Source organism: Oryctolagus cuniculus, chromosome 10 (assembly GCF_964237555.1).
Source record: "Oryctolagus cuniculus chromosome 10, mOryCun1.1, whole genome shotgun sequence".
In the NCBI taxonomy this organism is placed as follows: Eukaryota; Metazoa; Chordata; class Mammalia; order Lagomorpha; family Leporidae; genus Oryctolagus; species Oryctolagus cuniculus.
In genome coordinates, this window is record NC_091441.1 from 109,966,331 (window position 1) to 109,983,493 (window position 17,163).

General features: G+C 67.2%; 1 protein-coding gene across 1 annotated transcript in view; it reads left to right on the forward strand.

The window, feature by feature from the left end:
• The window catches only part of PLXNA1 (plexin A1), a 49,475-nt gene that overhangs the window by 8,685 nt on the left and 23,627 nt on the right, over nucleotides 1–17,163 (forward strand). The window contains exons 4-10 of the mRNA XM_070050002.1: nucleotides 8,744–8,884; nucleotides 9,660–9,760; nucleotides 9,968–10,091; nucleotides 10,184–10,337; nucleotides 10,826–10,925; nucleotides 12,288–12,402; nucleotides 15,854–16,054. Coding sequence (XP_069906103.1) covers nucleotides 8,744–8,884; nucleotides 9,660–9,760; nucleotides 9,968–10,091; nucleotides 10,184–10,337; nucleotides 10,826–10,925; nucleotides 12,288–12,402; nucleotides 15,854–16,054 — 936 coding nt within the window. The remainder of the gene's footprint in view (nucleotides 1–8,743; nucleotides 8,885–9,659; nucleotides 9,761–9,967; nucleotides 10,092–10,183; nucleotides 10,338–10,825; nucleotides 10,926–12,287; nucleotides 12,403–15,853; nucleotides 16,055–17,163) is intronic.

Genomic DNA, 17,163 nt, shown 5'->3' on the forward strand with positions numbered 1-17,163 from the left:
CCCCGGGCCGCTGCCAGGGGAGTGACGTAACCAGGCACTGGAGGGACCAAAGGCCCTGCTCAGGGCCCCTCAAGGCGAGGGGACTGGGGTGGCTTGTGTGTCTCCTTGAGTTCTCTCCCAGAGCGGCATGCCTGTGCTGAGCTGGGCCGAGGGCTGGGCCAGGAAGGCTTCCTGGAGAGCGTGGGCAGAGGGGAGCCGCCCGGGCCCCCTGGCGTGTGGTACCTGGTGGGGACTCGGCTTTAGGGCAGGCCCAGCCGCTAGAGGAGGCTCCGCAGGGGGACGGAAGGGCGGGGGTGCTGGGCGCAGCAGGGCTCAGCGAGCAGGGCGGGCCCGGGGATGAAATAACAGCCGCTGAGGCTGGCGCTGACGCAGCTCGGCGTGCACCCGTGGGTGGGGCCGGGCCTGCCGCCAGCCAGGGCCTCCTGGCCGCTCCGCCTCTGCCGTGGAGGTCGCCCCGGGAGTCAGGTCCGCCGCTCTCTGGGAATTGAACCCCCCACCCCCACACCTAGTCTTCCAGTCTGTGAAATGAACCCAGATGTCTGTGATCTGGGCTGAGCGGCCAGGGGCTGGGGTCACCCTGGTGGGCTCAGCACTGTCCGGTGCCCTCAGCCGGGTCCCGTGTCTGTGGCGTGAGGGCCTTTCCCCGCTGTCCAGTGGGCACGCCCGCTTGGCACACAAGAGACACACACACACACACAGGCTGCGGAGCCGCCCAGGGGCCTGTGGCTCCCCCGCCGTGCGTGTTGGTGCCTGGTGCCTGGTGCCTGGTGCCTGGGGTAGAAGCTGGGGTGCTGTCAGCTTGGAGATGTTCCCACGGGCACCTCCACTCGGCTCCCAGCACTGGGAGCGTCCCCTTTGATGGTGGGTGGGCTGGCGGGGGAGGGGGGCAGACAGGCCCGGTGCCGCCCGCAGGCTCCCGGTGAGGCTGGGAGGACAGGTTCCTCCGGTCCTGACTCCCCTGTGCTCCTGTGCCCGGGCACACCTTTGCCTGGCAGCTTCGGCTGGAGGAGCCCCAGGACGCGGGGGTTCCCTAAATCCCTGCTCGCCGTTGTTCTGCTGCCTCCCCACCCCAGGCCCACAGGAGGGAAACTGAGGCCAGAACAAGGAATCGTGTGTTGGTCATGAAGAGGTCCCTCCATGCTTCCCTCCCCCACTCTGCCCCCTTCCCCCTCCAGGCCCGAGGAGGGCCGTGGCCGGGCAGCTGGGGAGGGTCTGTCCTCTGCCACTGCAGGCCTCTTGCTGACTTGTTTGGGCAGCTGCTGGGGAGTCCAGCTGGGGAGGTCAAGTGTGAGCTCCCCCGAGAGCCCGGCGTTGCTGGTTCAGGCTGCGTGACCCTGGTGGGCCCCTTCCCCACAAAGCCTGGTGCTTTCCGAGGCTCAAGTCCCGGTCCCTGCCGCCCAGGTCCCGGGCCTGGCGACAGCTTCTTCTACCCGTAGACCCATGTGGGCTTGTGAGGGCTCAGCCCCCTTGATGGGGTGCCCGGGCTGCCGGCAGGTGGAGGACGGTGGGCTCTGTGAGCACCATGTGTTTGCAGGCCCACCTCCAGGCCCTACTGCCTGCTCCCCTTTCCCCGGGGGGCCCCTGCTGCCGTTGTGAGGGTCTGTGGCGCTGTCGGGTAGCTGCCTCGTGTCTGTGGCAGATCTCGCCCAAGCTCTCCCCTCGCTGGCTTGCAACCTGTGGCACCGCGTGGCAGCCTCCCACCGACCCCTTCCCCGGCTTGACGGAGGAGGGAACCGTGGCCTAGGAGGACCTGGCAGTGCCCAGGGCCGCTGGCTCCAGGGTCCTCGCCGTCCCTCCCTCTGTGTAGGTCCTTGCAGGAAGGCGCTTGGGGTCTGGCAGAGCTCTCGGGGTGGGGGACGCGCTTCCATGACCCCATCCCTCTCTGAGCGAGCCCAGGGTCTGGGGCAGCTGCTCCTCCGGGAGACCCTCCCCCATGCGCCCCCACCCCTGCTGACCTCTGGGGCCTGCCTTTCCCCTGCCTCAGGCCCTCGGCAGCTGCTGCCCTGGCGGGGGTCTGGCTGCCGCGGTGCAGGCCGCCCTGTGGTGCCCTCCGGGCCTCTCCCCCTCATTGGTTCCCACGCCTGCCCTGGCCCTGTAGCCTCCTGCAGGTGCCAACCTAGGCCCTGCCCTGCCCCCACAGCAAGGGACACTGCCCCGGGCAGCAGCACAGGCTGCCGCTTGGCTGGGGCCTGGCAGGAGATTCCGCCCTCTCCCGTCTGCCCTGTGTTGTCCTGACCAACCCAGTGGGCACTGGGTGACAGGGGGCCTGGACCCATCCTGCTGTCCCTCCTGCTTCTCAATCTCTGGGTCTTGGGGAGGAGCCAGGCCTCCGGCTCTCCCCTCCCCCTCCGCCTGTCCGCCCCGCCTGCCTAGCCCAGTGGGTGTGGACACCCCACCTTCTGCCGGCTCTCTGGGCTCCCTGGGAACCCCAGCCGCAGCCCGAGGGAGCGGGGCCTGCTGGACTGGCCGCTCCCCCTCTTTCCCGGCCTGCTCCTTCCCCGCTTTAAAAAGCTCCTGGGGAGCTCCAGGGACTTGGCTGGCCCCCAGCCAGGCCCTGCCAAACGTGTTGTTGTGTAAAATTGTAGCCGATTAATTTAAGACCTGCCAACTTCAGCTGCTCAGGGCTGGCTGGGGGTGCCCCTGCCTCCCCCTCCCTTCCCGAGAGCCTTGCCTGCCACCTGCCCTGCCTCCACCGAGGCCGCCTCTCCTTCCCCGGCCTCTCCCAGCCCTGCCCCTCGTCCTCCAGGGACCCCAGCCTCAGCTTGAGTTCCCAGGGGCAGCCTCTGCTCTGAGCCTTTGGAGTCATCCCAGGTCTCTCGGAGGAAGAGAGCAGACCCCAGACTCCCGCAGGGTGAGTCCCCTCCCCCAGCCCTGCTGGAGCACAGGTGGGCAGAGGCCCTGCCCCAGGCCAGCCTCACACGAGTGTCCGCTGCCCCCGTGGCCCCCGCAGAGCCCAGCGGGGCCTGCTTTGGTGGCTGTGCAGGGCAGGAGCCCAGGCCTGGCTGCCCCGGTGCCCAGTTTTGCAGTTCTGTGTTCTGGGAGAGTGTTTCAGGCCAACTCCAGCGTGCCTGTGGGCCCCCGGCTTGTGGCCGGGACCTAGCCCGTAGCATTTAGCAGCTGGGCACAGGACTCTCAGGGAGCCCAGCCTGCGGTGGGCCTGCCTGGGGGCTGCTGGGAGGCAGGGGTGGGTTGACTGCCCCTCCTCATACGGGCCTGTGACAAGCCATTGCTGCTGTGCTCTGACCCCAGCCGGGCTGCTGTCCCACGCACATGGGCCTTTGTGCTACAGGGTGGCACCTGGCCCCCAAGCTGCCTGCTGCGTACCCCGAGCCCGAGCCCCTGTGTCTCTGTGGCATCCTGAGGGCACTCAGGGAGGTGGGCCCTGTGATGTCTGCATCCTGAGGGCCCAGGAGCCCCATAGCATTAGTTGTGTTGTCCTCAGAGTATTGGGGACCGTGGCTGGTGGCAGGCACAGCTCCACGGAGCACACGTGGGGCCTGGGGCTGGAGAAGTGAGGCCGCCGCCCAGCCCCGTGTCTGCAGCTCCCTCTGCCCGGCCCCTGCTGCGCCCCACAGGCGGCTCTATCTGCTCCTCCTGCTCGTGTCCGCGGAGCACCTGCTGAGTGCTGCCCCGGGCCTGTGCTGGCCGGAACCTCGCGTGCTTTCGGCTCCTCTGGGCGGTTCTGACCCATGTGTGAGCGTGCACAGATGAGCGGGTGTTGCAGGGAACAGCTTGGGGCGCAGCCGCCACCTCTGGGGCTGCTGTGTGTTTGTGACTTCCTGTAGGCCTAGTCCTCCTTGGCTCAGCCTCGCCCCTCGTGCTGTCAGTAGCTGTGATCTGCGCCTATCCAGGGCGTCCCTCCACTCTGGACGGACATGGTGCCATTTCCTGCTACCATGTGCGTGGACCCCGGTGAAGGCAGGTGTGAAGCCCTATTGGATTTCCACCTGGGTCTCCGTCACCCTTCTAGCCTGACCCCCTTGGAGGACTAGGGGAGGGCCTCTGGCCATGCCTGGCAGGTCTGTTTATGTCCACCGACTGTGGTCATTGATGGGAAGTGGCGGGGACCCAGTTGTCACTGTCCCGTGGGTGGGTGGGTGGGGCAGTCTGCTGGGTAGGGTTTTCTAACTCAGAGGTGCCTCAGTGCATGCTGGGAACCAAGCCATGCCCTGGCTGGGGTGTGGAGGCCTTGGGTGCTGCTCCGGGCACCTGGTCTGTGTGTGATGGGTCAGTTTGCTGGCGACCCCATGGTGGTCTGCCTGGTGGCGGCTGGGAGCCAAAGAGTGTGGATGGAGCTTCTGTCTGCCGTGAGTGACGCTGAGGGTCAGTGCTGCGGGGCCTTGAAGTCACAGGAGAGAGGTGGGTGGGAGGGCCAGCGGTGCTGGCTCAGCAGCCCCCACTGGGACCCCGAGCTGGTTGAATCCTGGGTTGCCGTGGGGACCCCAGCAAGTCCTAGGTTAGGACAAAGTCTCAGTGATGTGGGTGGAAGCTGTGCCAACCGCCCCGGCTCGTGGCCTCTGCTACAGCAGGTGCAGCCCTGTCTCCAAGCAGTTCTGCCTCCCAGCTCCCGAGTTCTCCCCCAGACCTGTGCCGCAGAGGAGGGTCCTGCTGGAGCCGTGCGCAGCCCGTCTGGCAGCCTGGCTCCTGCCACCTGCAGGACCCTGACCTCGATGCCTCCAGCTCTCCTTTGTGTGCTGGGGGTTGGGGATAGGAACGACGGGATTCCTGGGACACCCCCCCCCCCTTGCCAGGTGTGTCTGGCCCAATTACAGCCATCAGGCCTCCTGCAAATCACGTTTTAATTACCCAATTACTGCGAGAGGAAATCACTAATTGCTTTTCCAGTATCAAATTCCTCCTGGCCTTTCTGAAAATGGGGGTGGGTGGGGGTCCCAGGAAGGGGGCCTGGAACCGGCCCCAGCCTGGGGAGGGGGAAGCTCATTGAAGGGGAGAGGGGAGGAAGGGCTCAGGAACCGCCGTGGGCTGGGGGCGGCTCGGCAGTTGCATTTACACAAAGGGCCAGGAGGGCCGTGAGGCCCCGGCTGCTGCCTGCCTGTCCCTCCACCCCCGGAGACAGAATCAGCTCGGGCAGTGCACCCCACTTCATGGCATGGCGGGGAGGGGTGGGGGTGCATCGTGGGCCAAGCTCCCTGGCTGCCATCAAGGAGTGGGCAGAGCAGAGGGCTTCTCCCTCCTAGGTCGGGGCCAAGCTGGGCAGCCCCCTGCCTCCGGGCGGCTAGGGCGCGTGCCGACCTTGGCACTCAGCCTGGACGGCCCAGACATCCTCCTCGGCACCCCCGCCTGCCCTCAGCCCAGAGAATGGGCCCTTTGTTGGCTCTGGACTGGATGGACAGCTGACCTGGCCAGGCCGTCAGCTGCCCGCTGCCCGCAGCAGTTGGCCAGGACCGTGGCAGTGATGGGTGCTGGGCAGCCGGCAGGACCAGCCTGGGACTTCGGTCCCCAGGACCGGGGCCTCCCTTGACCAGTAGCTGCTTTCCTTTAGCCCCGGGTGGGGAACGGCCCCCACATGGGGACAGGTGCTCAGTTCATGCTAAGCTCATTGCCTGGGCTGGCACTGTCCCTGAGAAGTCAGTGGGGCCTGGCTGCTGCCTGGAGAGGATGGTTGCCCTTGACCCTCAGCTCAGAATCCAGGGTCAAGTCCCCAGTGTAGAGATGGGACAGAGGGACCCAAGGGCTGGAAGAGCCAGGCAGAGACCCTGAGCTGAAGGGGGATGGGTGCCCAGGGCCAGCACGGGCTGCTGGGCATCCCCAGGGAGGCTGGGGGCTCCGTGGACGCCATCTGTGAGAAGGGCGGATCATCAGCAGGCCACGGCTCAGGGAGCAGGACTCTGTGAACAAGGCCAAGTCCCCCCATCCAAGGGTGCTGTGTGAGAGGGGGCAGAGGGCTGTTGGGGCCACCAGTCTGGGCGATTTGCAGACCCAGGAGGCGGCAGACAGCTGGGGGCGGGCAGGGTACCTGGGCGTGGCCCAGCCTGGCTCGAAGCTTGCGCCCCTCACTTGCTCTGCCAGCTGCCCAGCTGCTCCAGGGAGAAGCCTGCTGGACCCAGCTGCTTCGAGGGTGGGCTGCACCCAGGTGGGTGGCCCTAGAATGGACAGCTGGGGACTGGGGGTGTGGACGTCGGCACGCACGCTCCCAGCCAGCCGGCGTGTGCCCTGCTGGCCCTGTGCCTGCCCTGCGCTGCCTCTCTCCTGGAATGCCCTCCTGGCAGGGTGTTGGCTCTCCTCCCGCTTCTGGCATAGACTCTGCCCACCAGGTGCAGCTGTGGGAGCCTTGGTTTACTTCCTGGCCCTGTAGCCGGGACACGGCGAGCTTGTCCAGTCACACCCTCCCCATATGGTGTGTACACAGGGCCTCCGTAACGAGTGTGTGCACACAGACAGCCCGGACGGTGGCTGCTCGGCACGGGGCATGGGGCGTCGCCTGCGGCACATGCACCCTCCAGGCCAGCAGGCTGCTTCCCCGATGCCTGCCTGCTCTGTGCCCCAGAAATGCCCTGTGGCCATCAGTGGCCCCTCCCCAAGAGTTGGCCCCTGCTGGGGTCCTGTCTGCCTTTGCCTCTGTAGGGGTGGGGGTGGTGTAGTGCAAGGCAGGTGGGCGGACAGATGGGTGTGCGGCGACGGACAGCTGGATACGCGTGCCCCCAGCTGCAGCTGTCGGGTGCCACCTGTCCCAGTCGGCACTCTGCCTGGGGAGGGGGGCATTCCGGAGCCAGGGCTCAAGTTGCGTCTTCCTTCTCCTGTAGGCTGGGGGAGGAAGCCTGCTCGTCACCCAGCCCCACCCACCCTCTAGGCCTTGGCGCTGCTCTGCCCTGACCTTGCCCTTCTCTACTGCGTTCTCTCTATCCCCTGCTGCATGGGGGTGCCCCTCGGAGTGACCTGTGGGCCCCCAGCCCTGGATGGGGAGAGGGCTAACAGGCTGGGCAGTGCTTGGGCCAGCATCACGTGGCCGCTGGTGGTGGGCAGGGTGGCAGGAAGTTGATAGCTCTTACACTGTGCCACTTTTGGGGTGCCTCCCGGGGTCCGGTCCCACATGCTGGGGGAGGGGCGAGGCTTGGGATGGGTGCTGAGTGAGACGGGTCAGGCTTGGGCCGCTGTGGGGGGCATCTGCAGGATCGGGGAGACGGGGTAAGAGGGGGGAAGTCCCAGAGGCTTCTGGATTGGAAACTGGGTCTCCATGCCCTGCCCCTTGCCCAGGCTGTGTCCTGCTCTCACCTCCAGCTCCTCCGGGGTGTGTGACGGCTGTGGGGCCCTGGGGGCCCCGTGTGCCGCCCTCCCTCTTCCCCTCCTGTGACTCAGAACTGCCCTCCCCCAGGAAGGGGTGTCCATCATCCCCATCCACAGCTAGGGAAACAGAGTCAGGGAGAGGCTCAGCGCCCCGCCTGGGTCCCACTGCTGGAGTCATGGGGGTCTCGGTGCTCGCTGCGTCTGACCCAGCTCCTGTGAGCAGTGCCTGTCACAGCTGCGGGGTAGGGGTCTGTGGAGCTGACCCCCTCAGCGCCTTTGCCGTGGTCACGGAGGATCGGCCACACAGCCGGCAGGCCGGGGTGGACGCGGGCGGGGTGGGTGGGCCGGGCGCGGGGCTGGCCCCCGTGCCGCCTCCCAGTGGTCCCAGAGGCCGCAGGCTGAGGTAACCTGGCAACTGTGGCCCAGCCCCTGCAGGCGTCCCAGCCGGGCCGGCCTGGGGCCTCCTCCCCTGCCCTGCTCTGGGCTCCCTCTTCCGGGTCTGGTTTGACTTAAGTCTGCTTGGTGGGGAGGCAGCTGAGCGGATGTGGGGGGTGGCCCTGAGCTCTCAGGAATGCGGCCCTCCCCCTCTCCCACAGCCCAAAGCCTCTGGCCCGGAGACACAGCGCCCCACCCTGGCTGGCCGCCCTTGGCCCGGCCCAGGCTGAGCCGGCTCTGGCCCTGACACCAGCAGACCTGCCCTGTCCTGTCACTGCGGGGGCTTCCAGGAGGGGTCCTGTGCCCTGTGCGAGGTGGCGACGGTGGAGGTGGAGGAGAGGGGGGCCGGGCGGTGACACCGGAGGCGGGCGCAGGCCTCAGGCCTGGTGCCGGGGAGAGCCTGCCCTGCCTGGGACCAGTGAAGCAGAGCCAGACCCGGAGCCAGAGCGGAGCCAGAGCCGGAGCCGGGCTGCCGCGCCCCGGGAGCCCCATCTCTGGAAAGCCCCCTGGGTCTCTCTGTTAATTAAATACATTTGTTTGGTAAAAGCAACTAAAAATACTTGCAGCCTAGCAGGCTGCAGCGGAGAAGGCTGGCCAATTAACGCCCAGTCTGTTTGGGATCAGGAATATATTTCCATGCCAATAAGACGCCTGCCCTCCGCCTACCCCTGGGGGCTGTCCCCACCTCCGGCACAGCCTGGAGCCGCCCCCCCCCCCCCCCCCCCGCATTCCCAGAAGGCCCCGGCCTCTGCTGTGCCCCACCCCCACCCCAAGTGTCCCTCCTCTGGAAGCCCAGCTGGGCCCCAGGAAAGGTGGGGTACCTGCTTGGGGCTCCTGCAGCCTTTGCCCTCAAACGGCCACGTGGCTCCGTGGTGGGGGCTGACCCCCACCCCGCGGAGGCCCCTGCCCTAGGTTCTGGCCTCTGCAGACTGTTAAAAGCCTGGGGCTGGTGTTGGGCCAATGAATGTAGCGCAGGAGGGGCTCCAACGCAGGCCCCCGCGGGGGTGGGGCCGGGGCAGCAAAGACAGTGACCTAGTGCCACTCAGGACCCCTGCCGCCACAGATCCTGGTGGACCTCTCGAACCCTGGCGGCCGGCCGGCTCTGGCCTATGAGAGTGTGGTGGCCCAGGAGGGCAGCCCCATCCTGCGCGACCTGGTCCTCAGCCCCAACCGGCAGTACCTCTACGCCATGACAGAGAAGCAGGTGGGTGCCACTGTGGCCACGGCGTGTGGCCACTGGGGAGCTGGGGGAGGGGTGGGCCCTGGGTCGTGACTGACTTCTCTCAAAGGGTGCCCACTGCGGCCTGGCAGAACTGGTTGGTGTGGGTCTCCGTGTGCACTAGGGCAGTGTGAGGGCTCCAGGGTCAGCGACAGCCTGGGCTCCGCGGGCCTGTCCTGGGGGAGCGGCGTGGGTGAGATGCCCCGTCCCTAATGCTGCCTCCAGATCCGCCTGGCCCAGGCTCCCGACAGTGGAGACCATAGCGCTTCCAAGCGTGGCGGTCCTGCAAGGTTTGGGCCGTGGACCCAGGGCCCCCAGGTTCTCAGGCCTGGAGCCAGGATGCTGGGGCTAAGGCCCGGGCTCTTTGTCCAGTGGGAGCCGTGGCCGTGGCCTTAGGGACTGGCCCATGTGGAGCCGCCTCTGCCCTCTGCTGTGCCGTGTGGAGGGTGGGTCGGCACAGGCACCAGTCCAGGCAGTGCCAGGCCTGCCTCCCCTTTTAGCCACACTTGCTTCTCTCTGGCTTGTCCTGAGCTCAGGGGGCTCTGCTGTCCCCCGGCCTCCCCGGTGCTCCCTGGGCCTCTGTGGATGCTGGGAAGCCAAGCTGAGCAAGCGCGATCCAATGCCCGGAGCCCAGCCTGCCTGGGCCCACCTTAGCGCTCAGGGCTCGCCTGTACTTGTTTGGGGTAGGGTCCTGGAGCGCGCAGAACACGGGGAGGGGGGGGTGGCCTGGAGAGGCCTGACCCTGTGGCCCCTGCTCCAGGTGACTCGGGTGCCCGTGGAGAGCTGCGTGCAGTACACGTCCTGCGAGCTGTGCCTGGGGTCGCGGGACCCCCACTGCGGCTGGTGTGTCCTGCACAGCGTGTGAGTAGGGGTGGGCAGGCTGCGGGGAGGGGGGCCACAGCTGTGCCCCCCAGGTGGTCGCGGCTCCCTTCTGAGTACTTCTGGGTCTCAGCCAGACCAGAAGTAGGGACGTCACGGCGGGGAGGGGTGCTGCGGGCATGGCACCATCCTTGCCGCCCCGGCCTGGGGTCTCCCCTCGGCCCCAGCCTCAGCACCCTGTGCCCGCAGCTGCTCGAGGCAAGACGCCTGTGAGCGGGCCGACGAGCCCCAGCGCTTCGCCTCGGACCTGCTGCAGTGCGTGCAGCTGACCGTGCAGCCACGCAATGTGTCCGTCACCATGTCCCAGGTCCCGGTGAGCCCCGCTGCCCCCGGCGACTGGGAGGGTGGGGGTGGGGTGGGCCGGGAGCGCCCTGCTCACCCACACTTCCTGCCCGTGGGGCACAGCTCGTGCTGCAGGCCTGGAACGTGCCCGACCTCTCTGCCGGCGTCAACTGCTCCTTCGAGGACTTCACCGAGTCCGAGGGCCTCCTGGAGGACGGCCGCATCCACTGCCGCTCGCCCTCTGCCCGGGAGGTGGCGCCCATCACGCGGGGCCAGGGTGAGCACCCTGTCCGTGCCCAGACAGCCTTGGGGTGGGAGGGAGGATTCGGTCACTCCTGACACGCCTAGCACCCGCCCGTCTGATCCCAAGCACATGTTTTATGCAAACTGTGACACCCATTGTCTGAGGGGCTTGCTGTTCCTCTTGGAGCTGATGAGGCTCCCATGCCATAGGTGGACGGTCCTTGGGGGACAGTGGATGGGTGTCGTGTCATGAGCCCGGCGGCCAGTGGGGGCAAAGCTGGAGGCTGCTCAGGTAGCTGTGTGAGGTCGTAGGTCAAGTGCAAGGGACAGGCTGGCGGAGCACAGGACCCCTCCCAAATAGCCTGGGGGTTGGGAGCCACACTATCCCCACCTCTTCCTGCCACTGAGCAGGAAGCCAGCACAGGGTCAGTGAGGCAGCGGGGCAAGTCCCGTGTCCCCCCCCCCCCCCCCCCGTCATGAGAAATCTCGGCCGTGGCGACCCCGGCCCTGCTGCTTCTGCAGGAGACCAGCGCGTGGTGAAGCTGTACCTGAAGTCCAAGGAGACGGGGAAGAAGTTCGCGTCCGTGGACTTCGTCTTCTACAACTGCAGCGTCCACCAGTCGTGAGTGTCCCCGGGCCCCCTGCCCTGCCCCAGGGGTCACGTTGCCCTGCTGTGGCTGGTGTCTGTGTCCAGGGCTCCTGCAGCCAGGTGGTCAGGGAGGGAGGAGGGGCTGCTGTGGGAGCAGCCTGCCTGGTGGGAGCACCAGCAAGGGCAGGGCTGCGGGGGCTAGGGAGGTGGGGGCTAAGGCTGGGGTACGCGTGTCCATGGCAGAGCCACCCCCTAGGAGCGGCGGGTGTGCCCTCGGGCATGGGCGTGGGCTCTGGGTGGCTCTGGAGCCCTGGGCAGGAGCGTGACGTGCACCCACTCACACGTGTGACGTCTCGTGGGCCAGGGCTGGTGCAGGGGCCCAGGCACAGCCGCCAAGTGTCTGGTGCTCCTGGGCCCAGTGCCAGCTGCTGGACAGCAGCGTCCCCGGGTCTCCTGCGTTCATGCTGGCCTGTCTCAGGGCCCCTGGCTGCGGCCTGTGGACCAGGGTTGGGCCTCGGCTGTGGTTTGGCTGGGAACACCCCTACTCCCAGCGGAAGACGGGAGAGGCCGTGGGCCTACTGAGGGCCCCACTGTGAGCCAGGCAGTGGGTCTGCCTCGGGCCTGGGGTGAGGCGGGCGGGTGGCGGGGAGCCCCCAGCAGGCAGGGGGTTGGAGGTGGGAGCTGCCTGGTTTCTCAGCCTTGCCTTTTACTGTTGACTGTCAGAGAGATGCCTGCAGAGCTCTGGACGGAGCCCCTGCTGGGTCAAGGCAGGACTTTCATCTCCAGGGTGCAGCTTCTCTGGTCCTGGGTGGTGAGGAGACCACCAGGGGCCGGAGACTGCACTGGCAGAGGACTGCAGGGGCGTGGAAGGAGGAGAGGGGCAGGGCGGCCGGAGCAGCTGGGAAATCCTGGGGGCCAGGTGGCGGCAGCGTCCTGGAGGCTGAGTTGTGGTCGGCCCAGTGGGCTGAGGACCTCATGGCCGGGCCAGAGGGCAGTAGAGAGCTCGTGGCCTGGGAGGAGACACGTACCACGGCCCTGCTGCTCGGGGCTGGGGAGCCCTTTGCTGCCGCGCCCAGATCTCAATTCTGTAGGAGAGGAAACCCAGTGCAGCGCCTTTGTCACCCAGATGCATCTGTGGTGCTAATAGCCACATGTGGCTCCGTGGCAGGCAGAGCTGGGAGAGGACGTCCCGTGGTCGCAAAGACCCCACAGGAGAGAGCGGCCAAGAGGGGGCAGCACTGGACAGGGGTGCTCTGCGGAGGCCCGGGTGCAGCAGTGTGCAAGTTGAAGGGAGGAGTGCTGCGGGCCTGGAGCGGACAGTGCAAAGGCCCTGAGGGCCACGGGGCAGCACGGGCCGGCTCCCCAGGCCTCACCCCCTGCCCCATTCCCCCGCAGCTGCCTGTCGTGTGTCAACGGCTCCTTCCCCTGTCACTGGTGTAAATACCGCCATGTGTGCACGCACAACGCTGCTGACTGCGCCTTCCTGGAGGGCCGTGTCAACATGTCCGAGGTAAGGCCAGCCGCGGCTGGGGCTCGGGGCTTTGGAGGGGGACTGCCCTGCACGGGTGTGGACTGAGGACTGGGCTGTGACGTCAGCACGTTGTCCACATCTCACAAGGAGCGGCCGGGCCGGTCACTATGGGAGGAGGCTGCACTCTGGGCCCGACGGTGCTGGGGGTCAGAGATGTTACCCTGAACAGTCAGTGGTCCCCAAGTTCTTCTGTGGCCCTTGGGAGTCTGAGCCCCCCTCATCTGGGGGGCTGCAGGCTAAAGGGCGACCTGGAGGGGGCTGTGAGGAAGGCGCTTGTCCAAGACCCAGAGCCCGCGCAGGCGCGAGGGGCCTGACCAGGTTAACGTGTGGGCGCCTGTGGGCTGCTGGAGCCGTGAGGAGTGCTGTGTGGCAAGTGCCTGTGATTATGCAGTGATCACCCTGGAACCCGGCGAGGCGCTGGCCTGACCTCGGAGCAGCAGGCAGTTCCTTCTGGAACCTGCCGTCTCAGAACCAGCAATGGGGCAGCCTGGGGCTTGCCAGGCACGCCGCGGTGGGAGGTTGAGGCCCTGGTCTGTGAGGCCCCTGTCCAGCTTCTGGGTGTAGAGCCGGGGCTGGACAGGGGAGGGGGACGGGTCCCAGGTCCCACCCTCGCGGGGCACCTGGAGTTGCAGCTGATCTGGGTTCCCCAGAGGGCCTGGAGCGAGGGAGTGAGAGTGAGTTCCAGGCCGGCAGGGGGACTGGTGTGCGTGTGGTCCCCTTCGTCCCCGGGATCCCCTCCTCACAGAGGCCTCGCCTGGCCACCCCCGCCATCCCTCTCTGCTGGGTGCTTCTGCTCCCCGGCGTGTTGCCATGTTAGGGGACGAGATGGCAGCAGAGGGAGGCCTGGCAGCTGGCCGAGTGGGGACGCTGGGACGATGGTGCTCATGCCAGCAGGTGGCGGGGAACGCCAGGACACTTGGGAGTGCAGCCCGTCCGCAGAGCCTGAGCAGGGCATGCTGGGGCAGGTAGGGGCCTGAGCTGCTGGTGATGAGTGGGCGTGAAGTCACTGAGGGTGTGGCTGGTCCTGGATGGAGCCCCGGGCAGCAGAGTGGCCTAGTGAGGCAGGGCGAGAGTCCAGCGGGGGTGTCTGGACGCCAGGGTGGCCCTGCTCCTCAGTGACAGCTGTCCCTGACCCCGGCCCTGTCCAGGCCACCAGCTCAGCGCCCTCAGAACAGGAGGAAGTGGCCCCTGGGGACCTTGGAGGGCTGGGAAGGGGGGCCAGGAGCAGAACCCCTCCGAGTCTGCGTGTGCGGGGGTGCGGGATTATATGGATGAATTCCTTCCACACAAACTCCCGCTTCTCTTTAGTGTAGTCCGGGGTTTTCGTGTGTGACACGGATACAAACGGCGACACAGCCGGGTGACGCCGAGGACACCTCCGCTGCATAATGTGGGCCCCTGCTCCTCAAGCCCCCTCCTCCCTGGAGGCTCCCGGGGGCTCCTGGCTGACCTCTCACGGAAGCCCGCCTGGGCCTGCTCTGTGGTTTCCTTGCCCAGCCTCTGTTGAAACCGTTGAGGTCCAGTGCCCTGTGCCCTCGGCAGAGCCAGGGAGGTCGGCCCTGTGCCTCCTCCCGCAGTGGCCCTGTCCCCACTGCCAGGCCTGGGACCTCGGGTTTGGGGCGATGAGAGTTTCTAGCAGTGCTTGTGGGCGGATTGAGGTCGGGAGTCCTTACCTGATCGGTCGGTCCTAGGACTCCGGCTGTTTTACTCCCCCAGGACCCCTCGCCTGGTCCCCTTGAGGAAGGCCCCCGGTGCCGGGCCCCACACGCACACCAGTCCCCCTGCCCGCCTTCCCCGTCCCCCTGCCCGCCTTCCCTGGAGCCACTGGCTTCTTATTGGGGTCTCTGTGCCACCTTGGGGGAAGGAGGCACAGCTTTGGGAACTGCTGGGCACAGGCCCTGCACTGACTCACTGCCCCATGGCCCCGTGGCCGCAGGAGCTGGGAGGGGAGGCGCTCTTGAGAGAGAGTGCGAGCTGCCCTCCCCCTCACAGCGGTGCCCCCGCCGGCCTGTCCGTGCTTGCTTCCCGAGTCCTGGAATGCACAACTGGAAGATAACGCTGTGCAGGGTGCCAGGGAGGAGGCGAAGACCCGGGTGGTGGGAACAAGACAGGAGGGGCAGCGGCAGGGCCCAGGTGGGACTGCCGCCCAAGCATGGTGGTCAGCCTGGGGGCTGGCCGTGGTGAGGGACAGACCTGGGCAGGAGGCAGGCAGCTCCGTGTTGGCTGGGCTCCAGCTGGGCGTGTCTGCCCTTAGCTGCTGCGTTTGCACCTGGAGGTGGGGGGTGATGTGGGCGGGGGGCCAGGTTCCTGGGCTGAGCCCTGGCTGGGACCTCCTGCCGGGTGAGCCCGCACTGGGTCTCCTGCCTCCAGCCCAGAGGTTTCTTGGACTCTTGGACACTAAGGAGAGCCAGGCCTTGCCACAGTCACCCTCTGGCTTCCTGCAGGATGGGCCACCTGGGGTCGTCAGTGTTCCCTGGCTAGAATGGGCAGTAGCAGCAGCTCAGCTGCTCCTGGGGGCTCCGGGGGAAGCCTGGGCCTCAACCAGAAAGGAATCCGTGACCCAAGGTCCTCAGGTGCAGGGTGGGCCCTGTCACGGGAGACTCCAGCCTGCGTCTCACTGGGTGCCCTGCAGTCCGGGGCCCTGTCCTTGCTGCTGTATCCTTGCTACGGCTGCTGCAGGTGCAGCCCCGGGTTGGAGCCAGGGGCCATGGGACACCGAGCATCGCTGCCCACCAGCAGTGGTGCTCAGCTGGGCCAGGCTAGCTCTGCTCCCCTAGAGCCCCTGAGAAGCCGACGCGGAGTCACGCCCCTCCTGGGGCCACCGCAGTCGCTGCAGAGCTGGTCCCCGGCGCGCACCGCCCTGGGAGCTGCTGGACGGCTGGGGACTGCAGGCTGTTTTCAGCGTCCCTATTTAAAGCACGGCTCCGGCACTCCGGCTCCCGAGGGGCCGGCTCTCCCGCGGCTGCCACAGCCCTGCTGCAAGGAAGCCGGGCCATTGCATCAGTTATTGTTGCCGAAACACAGGCCCCGGGGGCCCAGCTGTTTTTCTGCCGGGCTCTGGCTATTTTTACATGCCCTGGGGCCCTCAGTGGAGAGCCTGTGGCCCCACTGCCCCACTCCTGGCTGCTTTCGCCTCCAGGGCCTTGCCAGCTGTGGGCCAGCTGGGGCCTTTCGGTCAGTAGGATGGTGGTGGGTCCCAGAGCATGGGTCAAGCACCCTGGGGCCGGAGGAAAGAGGGCCTGCCCTGGCCGGTCAGTGGGCAGCTGCAGCCTGCCGGGGAGCAGAAGCCGGGCCTCCTGCCCCTGCCCTCGCGACCGTGTGCCCCTCAGGTTGCCCTTGGGTAAATAGGTAGTGGGCTCTGTGCAGACTGCAGTCCCGGACGCAGTAGGGTCTGTCCAGCCCGGGCTCAGCCACACTCTCTTGCCTGCAGGACTGCCCGCAGATCCTGCCCTCCACCCAGATCTACGTGCCCGTGGGCGTGGTGAAGCCCATCACCCTGGCTGCCCGGAACCTGCCGCAGCCACAGTCAGGCCAGCGTGGCTACGAGTGCCTCTTCCACATCCCGGGCAGCCCGGCCCGTGTCACTGCCCTGCGCTTCAACAGCTCCAGCCTGCAGTGCCAGAACTCCTCGGTGAGGCGGGTGGGAGCAGGCGGGGGCGGGTGGGGGCCCGCACGCGCCGGAACGGGCCGGGGCACAGGGGCAGGTGTGCTTGGATGAGAGAAGGCACTGCCTCCGGTGTGCCTGGGCTGGGCAGGAGAGGGGGCTGCCCGGTTCCTTGTGGCTGTCGAGAGCCCCCTGGCGTTTGGTCCCTGGGGGAGAGGGCAAGGCCTGGCTCTTCCATGGACCACGGGTCACTCTGTGCAGAAGCGACCGGGTGCCTGCCGGCCATTGTCACCCGACTCCAGGAGAGCCGAGGTCAGGGTACCAGAGCCCATCCACTCCCATGTGCCGTGGCCAAATGCAGGAACTGCTCGCGTCAGTCTGCATTTGTCTGTTAGCGGATGGGCGTTGCCCGGGCACCAAGGACACGCCACACTCGGGGCTTCCAATGCAATACGGTGACGCTAGGAACGCTCTGAGTGTCGTGATGGATGATCCACAGGGCTGTGCCCTCTCCTGCGGGGCGCAGGGGGTGGAGGCCGGCACCGAGACTGCCGGCTGGCCTCACTGTCCCCACCAGTGCAGGAAGGCTGCAGTCAGGAGAGAGGATCTCCTGGGGTTTTCTTGGGCCCTGATTGGCGGGGTGGCTGGCCGTGTGCTGTCACACTGGCCCCTGAGTTGTCAGCAGGGCCTTGCTCGTCCCCCACCCTGTGGAGTCCCAGGGGTGGGATCCCGATGAGGTCAGAGGGCGGACTCCTGCGGCCTCGCAGCTGACTCTAGTCCATCCTAGAGGGGTGGGGTGGGATCTGGGGGGTGGCGCCGGCTTCCTGGGGTCAGGGTGGGCTGAGGGTCATCTCTGCCCCTGTCCTGGAGCTCCCCCTGCCTCTCCGGTCCCAGGCTTTCTCTGTCACCTCTCTTCTCTGCTCGCTCCGTCTCCACGGCCCCTTCCTCCCCGCGTGTCTTGCCGGCTGCCTGTCTCTGCCCCCCCCCCCCCGTGGCTCCCCAGCCGGCACCTCTGCTGCCCCCTCCCCCTTCCTTCCAGCTTCACATTTGTCTTTCCGTCAGCCGCAGTTAAAGGGAAGAGGGAGTATCGGGGACTTTGATGGGATCCAATTAAATGCCTGCGATAAACCCAGGAT